This window comes from Sapajus apella, unplaced genomic scaffold (genome assembly GCF_009761245.1).
Source record: "Sapajus apella isolate SASKATOON/1434 unplaced genomic scaffold, GSC_monkey_1.0 scaffold33, whole genome shotgun sequence".
Lineage (NCBI taxonomy): Eukaryota > Metazoa > Chordata > Mammalia > Primates > Cebidae > Sapajus > Sapajus apella.
Window position 1 is genome coordinate 6,391,648 of NW_022436973.1, and position 10,521 is coordinate 6,402,168.

A 10,521-nucleotide genomic window follows, 5' to 3' on the forward strand; every position below is an offset into this window, starting at 1 on the left:
GATCCACCCGCCTCGGCCTCCCAAAGTGCTGGGATTACAGGCTTGAGCCACCGCGCCCGGCGTCTGTTGAAAGATTTTTATCACAACAAACATTTCTAGGGGTGGAGAGTGTGTTCCCATCAATCTCCTCCCTTCACGCAAGTTTAGGTCTCTCTCCTTGCTGTTACTTGTCTTCCACACCTTCTCTTCCTAATCGCCTTCTGGGACCAGGAAAAGCGTATTTCCCCTAAGGAAGACCTGATCTCTCCCTCTGAATCTAGTGCCAGTTTCCTCCCTGACATTCAGAGCATGCTTGCTCGGGGAAACCTCACTTCCCTGCAGCCACCCCAACTGAAAATTATACTCCTCTTATTTTTATTTCTTTTTATTTTTAGATAAGAGTCTTGCTCTTGTTGCTCAGTCTGGAGTGCAGTGGCATGATCTTGGCTCACCACAACGTCCACCTCCCAGGTTCAAGTGTTTCTCCTGCCTCAGCCTCCCGAGTAGCTGGGACTAAGGGTACACGCCACTGTGCCTGGCTAATTTTTGTATTTTTAGTAGAGACAGGGTTTCAGTATGTTAGCCATGCTAGTCTCGAACTCCTGACCTCATAATCCATTCCTTTGGCCTCCTAAAGTGCTGGGATTACAGGCAGGAGCCACCACACCTGGCAATACTCTTCTTTAATATGAATAATAACCCAGGTGTTCTCAGTCTTGTAAAAAATGTGAATAAAATCATCTTAAACATTACTGTGTTTATTAGTCTACTTGAAGTCACGATATAGGTAAAAACAATATGCTTGTTACACAAATGCAGCTTCAAAGATCAATCTTCCAGTCCCACCTGGGTTACTAGTTTTAAGGAATTAGAGAAATTCTTTATTTCTCTCTCTAAATAAGGATCAGAGCTAGAATTAGAGAAATTCTGAAACTATTATTCCTTTGCTTCTGAATCACAGTGACAACCAAGTCCCAAGCAAGGAATGGCTTCAGGCCTTGGGACAGGGGTCAAGGTAAGGATCACCACGTAAGCAACTTATTTATCTTTGGGAAAATAACATTAAAAAGTGACTAAAGGCTTCCTTAACACTTGAATCAATGTGGGTTTTGTTAACAATAGCACATTTAGCATGGAGAAATAGATAAGTACATGTGGGACTTTATTTTGCATAATTTCTTTTTCATATCTTTTTTTTTAAAGACAGCATCTTATTCAGCTGCCAGGCTGGAGTGCAGTGGTGAGATCTCGGGTCACTGCAACCTCTGCCTCTCAGATTTAAGTGATTCTCATGCCTCAGCTTCCTGAGTAGCTGGAATTACAAACATGTGCGACCATGCCCAGCTAATTTTTATATTTTTAGTAGAGACAGGATTTCATCATATTGGCCAGGATGGTCTCAAACTCCTCAAGCAATCCACTTGCCTTGGTCTGGGATTGCAGGCGTGAGCTACTGCGCCCAGCCTGCACCATATCCTAAAAGATACAGGGGGTCCTGGTAATAATCAGTTTTATAGCCCCTCAGAAGCCTGGGGCCCAAAGTGTGGGAACCACTGAGTCAAAACATCCAACTTTAGGCCATCAACTCAGGAGTGGACATTACATAGTATACACGTTAGTATACATATTACTAATCTGTTAGGACCGCCGTAACAAAATATCACAGATTGGACGGTTTTGAGATGGGGTAGGGATGGCCCTCGGTGTGTCTCCTATTGTGCCACCCAACTAATGAATTCCTGCATTCCTCTAGACATACCTACGAACTACCAGACCTTGTAACACCACCACCCTGGCACCTTACCTGTGGTCAAAACCTTGCAACTGCTGCAAGCTATCTGAAGAAACCAAGATAAGAAGGATTCCACCATAAATCTTGCTCAGGAAAACTACCCCCACCACCTGCATGCATACAAGGTCAGGAGAATGACCGATCCTTAATACCAGCTTCAGGATAATAGGAAACTCACACCCAGGGGTGAAGAGTTAACATGCAAATGAGACATGCGATGCAGGAAGAAGCATGTAACCCAATGCAAAGGTGCCAGTAGTTCTCTGCCTCTACATATGTAAATGTCACTTCCTTCCTGTTTTTGCCACTTTAAAATTACTCTCCAGTTCGGGCATGGTGGCTGATGCCTGTAATCCCAGTACTTTGGGAGGCCGAGGTGGACAGATCACTTAAGGTCAGAAGTTTGTGACCAGCCTGACCAATATGGTGAAACCTGTCTCTACTAAAAATAACAAAAATTAGCTGGGCGTGGTGGCATGCACCTGTAATCCCAGCTACTCAGGAGGCTGAGGCAGGAGAATCACTTGAATCCAGGAGGCGGAGGTTGCAGTGAGCTGAGATGTCGCCACTGCACTCCAGCCTGGGAAACAGAGCAAGTCTCTGTCTCAAAAAACAACACAAAAATTACTCTCCTGACTCTCTTTGGGGAGCCAGTAAGAGAATTCTCTGTTTTGTGCTGTCTTCCCTGTGTTTGAAAATAAGTCCCTAGGCAGGGTACAGTGGCTCACGCCTGTAATCCCAGCACTTTGGAAGGGCAAGGTGAGAGGATCACCTGAGGTCAGGAGTTCAAGATGAGCCTGACCAACATGGAGAAACCCCATCTCTACTAAAAATACAAAAAATTAGCTGGGTGTGGTGGCACATGCCTGTAATCCCAGCTACTCAGGAGGCTGAGGCAGGAGAATTGTTTGAACCTGGGAGGTGGAGGTTGCAGTGAGTGAAGATCCCACCACTGCACTCCAGCCTGGGCAACAAGAGCAAAACTCCTTCTCAAAAAAAAAAAAAAAAAAGAAAAGAAAAGAAAAGAAAAATAACCACCTAATAAATGCCTTGTCTGGGAAACGCGCATCAATTTTTATTACACAAGAGTCAAAGAACCTGTGGTTGATACTAGTTCAAACAAGAGGAATGTATTTTCTCACGGTGATGGAGCTGGAATTACAAGATAAAGGGCCAGCAGGGCTGGTTCCTGGTGAGGTCTCTCTTCCTTGTTTATGGAAGGCTGCCTTCTTGCCGTGTCTTCACACAGCCTCTCTTTGGTGAGTGAGCAGGAAAAGAAAGATCTCTGGTGTCTGCTCATCTTACAAGGACACTGCTCCTACCAGAATCCTGTCCTATTGGTCTCGTTTAACCTGAATTACCTCCTTACAGGCCCTGTCTCCAAATATAGTGACATTGAGGTTTGGGGCTTCAGAATGTGAATGCAGGGGACAGGTTGGCCACAATTCAGTCCATAATTCTGTGTGTCCCCTCAGGGAGCAACGAGGAATTTCTCAGAGGAAAGGATCTTTGTGAGTTTGGCTGATGGACAGTGCTGTTCACTAGAGACAGTAGGACGTGAGATGATGAGGAACTGGAGTAAACTGGACTGCATACAAATGTCACTACAAGGGGAAAACCAGCCGGATAACACTGGGTGCCTGGAGCTGAGTGTCAGGTGTTGGAGTTGCAAGGTGTTTCAGGGATGCTGTCAGTTACAAAGGAGAAAAAAACTCCAAAAATTCAATATACACGCACACAAGAGAAAAATCAACTTACACTGGCTTCAAAATGAAGGAAATTTTACTGGCTCATGTAGTTGGAAGTGTTACCGGTGGAGGGTGTCCAGGCTCTTGGCGTCTTGAACAAAGAATTGGACAACACACACAAACAAAGCGAGGAAGGAATGAAGAGATTTATTGAAAATGAAAGTACACGCCACAGTGTGGGAGTGGCCCGAGCATAGGGGATTAAGGGCCCCATTACAGAATGTGTGGGGGTTTAAATATCCTCTAGGGGTTTCCATTAGTCACTTGGTGTATGCCCTATGTAAATGAAGAGGATGAAGTAATTTACAAAGCCATTTGCTTGGCATTTGATATTTCCTGTCGTAGCTGAAGTGTGAATCAGCCTTATGTTTTCTGCCTTCAGACTGTGTTTTCCTGCCTCAGAAGTACAAAGATAGGGTGGACTTTTTGGTTGGTTGATCAAATGTCTGAATATTCTCATCAAAAACCTAAGGTCTTTCCGTAGTGACTCCTTCTTCATAGCTCTTCTAATGGTTGGATGGTAAGTTCCCCTTTTGTTGTAACGTAGGGGATCTCAAGCAAATTTATGTTGGAATAAGACTCGCTGGCTGGGCGTGGTGGCTTAGGCCAGGCATGGGTGGGTCACGCCTGTAATCTCAGCACTTTGGGAGGCTGAGGTGGGCGGATCACCTGAGGTCAGGAGTTCGAGACCAACCTGGCCAACATGGTGAAACCCTGTCTCTACTAAAAATACAAAAATTAGCTGGGCATGGTGGCATGCATCTGTAATCTCAGCTACTTGGGAGGCTAAGGCAGGAGAATCACTTGAACCCAGGAGGCAGAGGTTACAGTGAGCTGAGATTGTACCACTGCATTCCAGCCTGGGAGACAGAGCGAGACTCCACCTCCAAAAAATAAATAAATTGGTTTTGCCTGGGTTGTGGCTGCCGGAGTCGCCTTTGGGACACACCTACTCTTCGCCCTTCGCTGCCGTCCGATAATTTCTCTCTCCATAAAGAAAAATGGCATCCATTGCAGCTGATCCACAACCCAGTGTGGTGACTCAGGTGGTCAACCTGCCCTTGGTAAGCTCCACATATGACCTCATGTCCTCGGCCTATGTCAATACAAAGGACCAGTATCCCTACTTGAAGTCTGTGTGTGAGATGGCAGAGAAGGGCGTGAAGACCATCACCTCTGTGGCCCTGACCAGTGCTCTGCCCATCATCCAGAAGCTAGAGCCACAAATTGCAATTGCCAATACCTATGCCTGTAAGGGGCTAGACAGGATGGAGGAGCGACTGCCTAATCTGAATCAGCCATCAACTCAGGTTGTTGCCAATGCCAAAGGTGCTGTGACTGGGCCAAAAGATGGTATGATGACTACTGTGACTGGGGCCAAGGATTCCGTGGCCAGCACAATCACAGGGGTGATGGACAAGACCCAAGGGGCAGTGACTGGCAGTGTGGAGAAGACCAAGTCTGTGGTTAGTGGCAGCATTAACACAGTCTTGGGGAGTTGGATGATGCAGCTCGTGAGCAGTGGTGTAGAAAATGCACTTACCAAATCAGAGCTGTTGGTAGAACAGTACCTCCCTCTCACTGAAGAAGAACTAGAAAAAGAAGCAAAAAAAGTTGAAGGATTTGATATGGTTCAGAAGCCAAGTTATTATGTTAGACTGGGATCCCTGTCTACCAAGCTTCGCTCCTGCACCTACCAGCAGTCTCTCAGCAGGGCTAAAGAAGCTAAGCAAAAAAACCAAGAGACCATTTCTCAGCTCCATTCTACTGTTCACCTGATTGAATCTGCCAGGAAGAATGTGCATAATACCCATCAGAAAATTCAGGACGCTCAGGATAAACTCTACCTCTCATGGGTGGAGTGGAGAAGGAGCATTGGATATGATGATGCTGATGAGTCCCACTGTGCTGAGCATATCGGGTCATGTACTCTTGCTATTGCCCACAACCTGACTCAGCAGCTCCAGACCACATGCCACACCCTCCTGTCCAACATCCAAGGCTTACCACAGAACATCCAAGATCAGGCCAAGCACATAGGGGTGATGGCCGGTGACATCTACTCAGTGCTCCGCAATGCTGCCTCCTTTAAGGAGGTTTCTGACAGCCTCCTCACTTTTAGAAAGGGGCAGCTACAGAAAATGAAGGAATCTTTAGATGATATGATGGATTATTTTGTTAACAACACGCCCCTCAACTGGCTGGTAGGTCCCTTTTATCCTCAGATGACTGAGTCTCAGAACGCTCAGGACCAAGGTGCAGAGATGGACAAGAGCAGCCAAGAGGCCCAGCAATCTGAGCACAAAACTCATTAAACCTGCCCGTGTCACAAGTGCATGATGTGGCCAGCCAGGTGACACTTTTTGTTATGTTGAAATTAACCTACTAGACAACACTAAATTGGGAAGCAAGTAGCTAGTAAAAAGGCCCTCAATTATAGTTATTTCCAGCTGAATTAAGAGCTTTAAAGTTTCTGGCATTAGCAGATGAATTCTGTTTACCTGGTAAGAAAAGAATGATAGTCTTGTCAAAGCCTAGCCAGAAGTCACAAAAAATTCAAGTGCACTTATGTTCTCATTTTGTGGCCAGTGTGTTGCCTCTGTTATTGTTTGTATTGAATAAAAACATCTTCATGTGGGCTGGGGTAGAAATAAATAAATAAAATTACATAAAATGAAATTTTTAAAAAAGTTCTTAAAAGCAATTGCTTTGAACAAACATGATCTCAACTCACTGCAACCTCCGCTTCCCAGGTTCAGGTGGTTCTCCTGCCTCAGCCTCCCGAGTAGCTGGGATTACAGGCATGTGCCACCACGCCCAGCTAATTTTTGTGTTTTTAGTAGAGACAGGGTTTCACCATGTTAGCTAGGCTGGTCTTGAACTCTTGACCTCAGATGATCCACCCACCTTGGCCTCCCAAAGTGCTGGGATTACAGGCATGAACCACGGAGCCCGGCCAGAACACCTCTTTATACTTTCCCCCATGGGTCTGCAGGAAAAGGAAGCAATTGAAAATTGTGGGTTAAACAATAGAAAATAGTTTTATATCAAACACCCTTTATTTATTTCACTTCATTTTTTTGAGACAGAGTCTTGCTCTGCCACCCAGGCTGGCATGCAGCTGCAAGATTCTCACTGTAATTTCTACTTCCCACATTCGAGCGATTCTTGTGCCTCAGCCTCCTGAGTAGCTGGGATTATAGGCATGTGTCACCACACCCAGTTAATTTTTGTATTTCAGTAGAAACAGGGTTTCACCATGTCAGCCAAGTTGGTCTCAAACTCCCGACTTTAAGTGATCCACCTGCCTTGGCCTCCCAAAGTGCTGGGATTACAGGCATGAGCTACTGCACCCAGTCCCAAACCCCCTTTAACAAGCAATGGCTGGCAAGTTAGCAACAGCATGGACTTTGGAGCCAGGTTACATCTCCTGGGTTTGAATACAGGCTTCATCATTTCCTAGCTGTAAGACCTTGGGCAGCTGGGCTTGGCTGTGTAATCCCCGCACTTTGGGAGGCTGAGGTGTGGGGATATCCTGAGGTCAGGGGTTTAAGACTAGCCTGGCCAACGTGGTGAAATACTGTCTCTACTAAAAATGCAAAAATTAGCCACATTTGGTGGCATGCACCTGTAGTCCCAGCTACTCAGGAGTCTGAGGCATGAGAATATTTGAACCCAGGAGGCAGAGGTTGCAGTAAGCCAAGATTGTGCCACTGCACTCCAGCCTGGGGGACAGAGCAAGACTCTGTCTCAAAAAAAGACCTTAGGCAAATTACTTTTTCCTATATCCTAAGGTAATTGTGATAATTAAATGAAGTAATATCTGTAAAACCCTTAGAAGTTATAAAATGATTTACTATTTAAATAATTTCTTAATTTATTTCATTAAGTAATATGTATAAATATAAAATTATTTAGTATTTGTAAAGCCCTAGAACCGTGCCTGGCACACAGTAAAGCTCTGTTTGCTAACAATATTTTGGCTCACCAGTAGATCACTAGTTCATACTGCTTGATGATAAGCTAATCCGCCTCATTCGACCTTTACCCCCCTAAACAGGTCTATTGCTTGGTTGCTGGGAAGGTGTGTTGGCTTTATTAGCAGTAATAGTGACAGGTCCTTTTACCAGTCAATTGCATGGACCAGTATTAATAGGGAACTTTGAGTCCTGCCGCAGAGGGGCTAAGTGACGGGAAAATGCCTGCCATTTTCACCTGCTCTCAGGACCAGGCAGTAAAAGTCCTCGGAAGCTAAATTTTAAGTAATCAGACTGGCCACTTCCCTTCTTCTGGGAATGCAGTTGGGATGGAGGGATCTGTCTCCAGTTGGAAAGTAGTCTGAAGTCCCCTTCTGTGTGGACACCAGACAACAGGTATCCCAGGGCCTTCTAGTTGCCCAGCAATACTGTGGAATGAAGAAGACACCCTCAAGTCACACCTGAAATCATTCCGGGGTCTTCCAGTTCAGCACCTTGACTGTTTTTCTCTTCACTGGGAAGGTGCTGGCAGCCTGATGGCCTTTTAGGTTTCTTTGAAGTTTGGGGTATCTGAAACCCAGCTAAGGTGCGGGAGGTAGTGTACTCATTCGAAGGAGGATACCCCCAATTCACCAGACGAGCCCCTAATTGGGGGTGGGGTGCTGGACGCGCTGTTTCCCCGCCCTCCACCAGCGTTGCCTTCAGTTCTGCTTCTAGCCACGCCCTTCCGCGTTCACGTCCAGCGGCCTGGAGGGATTGAGGGCGACTGGACTGCCATTGCGCCTGCGCAGGGGGCCTGGGGCTAGCGCCGCGGGGCTGCCCTGCACGAAGGGCTCAGCTGTCAGTGCGCCTGCGCGGGAGGCCAGTAGGTAGCCAATGCTCCCTGGACGCCCCGCTAGGGCCCTGCTGTCAGTGCGCCTGCGCGAGAGGCCAGTAGGTTGCCAATGCTCCCCGGACTCCCCGCCAGGTCCCTCCTGTCAGTGCGCCTGCGCGAGGGCTGGGCGCCGCGGTTCTTGACTTTGCTGTGCCGGACGCCGGGTGTAGACATGCAGCAAGCCGACTCTGAGCAGCCCTCCAAGCGGCCCCGTTGCGATGACAGCCCGAGAACCCCCGCAAACACCCCTTCCGCAGAGGCAGACCGGTCCTTGGGCCCGGAACTCCATCCCGACCACAAGACTTGGGGCCCGGAGCAGGTGTGCTCCTTCCTCAGGCGCGGTGGCTTCAAAGAGCCGGGGCTGATGAAGAACATCCGAGGTAGCGGCGCTGGAGGGGCTGAGGGACGAGGGGCGGCGACCCGGGGCGCGGGCCAGGCGCCCTAAGGGAGGGGGCCCCACGAGAGGACTCAGGCCGAGGAGCGAGCCCTGCAGCTGGGGGCTCCCAGGAGGGCGGACCTGCGGCAGGGGTGCACGGGACCAACTCCCGGAGGCGGAGGAAGGAGACATGGGTGCGTCTGGGGTAGGCGATCCATAGGATGGGAGCAGGCTCCCGGGATTGAGGACCTGGGAGAGGCAGTCGTAGATTGCGATCTGACTTTGGTGGGTTTATTCAGTAACTTGCCAGCCCGGCGCCGGACAGGCGAGACTCGGGTCTTTTTTTTAGTTAGAAGGAGATTTTTCCCCAGACCTTGGTGGGCGGCTTGCTGTCATCCAGGCTCGCCAGGCTCAGGGGACCCCTCTGCGCTAACCGCAGCTGCTTGAACACTTGCCACATGAGAGGATGTTCTGGGACTTTTAACTTTCTGTTTCCTCCCTGAATTGAGGCTTTTCCTGAAAGGGAAGGTACTGTTTTGGTTAATCTCGGAATTCCCATCGCCTCCCTTAGCGTCCCAGTAGCGCCCGATAGGTGTGTGTTGACTGCACTTGCAGAACATGGTAAGGATCATGTTTTGCTTTTTAAAAGCAGGTTCCTCTCTACAATCTGAACACTGAGGTTGTTCCATTGACCACTGAATCTCTAGCATGCAACAATTTGGCCACATTACCGGTAGAAGTGTTTAGGTTGAGTTTAAAGCTGATTTTACTGATTCGTGTCCAAGCATCCATCCGTGTGAAGTCTACTCAACTTTTTGCGGTGGGTGTGAGACTTCATTCCTGCCGTATTTCCACTAGGTGTTCAAAGGAAGGTGGTTCTTTGGTGGTTGAGATTTATAAATTTAGTAAACTTTTGCATTTGTTAGGTGGAGCCCTGTTTGCCTAGGTTGGAAACTGGGGTAGGAGGAACATTAGTGGTTCAGGACCCAAAGATAGCTTGAATGGGTGAGGGAAATTGCATTTCTCTTTTTTATTTTCCCCTTTTGTCCTGCTGGGATGGATTATTATGTTTTTTTATTTTACTAGCAACAAGCGGAGTGAAGTAGTTCCATATTTTCTGTCTCAAAATGTGGTTGGCTGTTTCAGTGGTGTTTTATAAATGAACTCTGTACTATCCAGAATGATGTGTGTTCTCTTGAACCCACAACCTAGTGCTATCAAAGACACTATGTGCTTTCATTTGGTAAAAACTGACTAACTGTTTCCAGTTGCTCGTGTCTTACCTGCTGCTTTGTTTTGACCAAGCTTTATTTAGACTTCTCTCTTGCCTTACGGGTCCCTCAACTCTTGCTTACCCCCAGATCTGAGCAGGCAGGCACTGAAGTAGTGGAATATGCCTCTCTCTCTGGTCAGTTTCTTTTGAGAATCGGCTGACCACAGTGGGATGCTGTCCTGTTGGACTACATTGAGCATTTTCCCTTGCTCGTCCAGGTTCCCTTCCAAAGATTCTGCTTATTTCTGCTTGCCCATCCTTTACCCTATAAAAGAAGACCCTTTTTCTGTTGGATTTTTTTTTTTTTTAGGCGGAGTTTCGCTCTTGTTACCCAGGCTGGAGTGCAATGGCGCGATCTCGGCTCACCGCAACCCCCGTCTCCTGGGTTCAGGCAATTCTCCTGCCTCAGCCTCCTGAGTAGCTGTGACTACAGGCACGCGCCACCATGCCCAGATAACTTTTTGTAGTTTTTTTTTTTTTGAGACAGAGTTTCACTCTTGTT

General features: G+C 47.5%; 2 protein-coding genes across 6 annotated transcripts in view; both read left to right on the forward strand.

Annotated features, from left to right (window-relative positions):
• The first annotated feature begins 4,429 nt into the window (after nt 1-4,429).
• Nucleotides 4,430-6,166, forward strand: LOC116562725 (perilipin-2). Its single transcript, XM_032295014.1, has one exon. It carries the CDS (start codon nt 4,521-4,523, stop codon nt 5,832-5,834), a length of 1,314 nt encoding a protein of 437 aa, XP_032150905.1. The 5' UTR covers nt 4,430-4,520; the 3' UTR covers nt 5,835-6,166.
• A 2,160-nt stretch (nt 6,167-8,326) lies between these two features.
• Nucleotides 8,327-10,521, forward strand: part of SAMHD1 (SAM and HD domain containing deoxynucleoside triphosphate triphosphohydrolase 1) — a 69,628-nt gene continuing 67,433 nt past the window's right edge. For 3 of the 5 annotated variants that reach the window (XR_004274079.1, XM_032295017.1, XM_032295016.1), the window contains exon 1: nt 8,327-8,750. Coding sequence is in view for 4 of the 5 variants with exons in the window: in XM_032295017.1 (XP_032150908.1) it covers nt 8,441-8,750 (310 nt within the window). In the remaining variant the exon portion in view is untranslated. The remainder of the gene's footprint in view (nt 8,751-10,521) is intronic. The other 2 variants (XM_032295018.1, XM_032295015.1) reach the window with 2 other exon arrangements.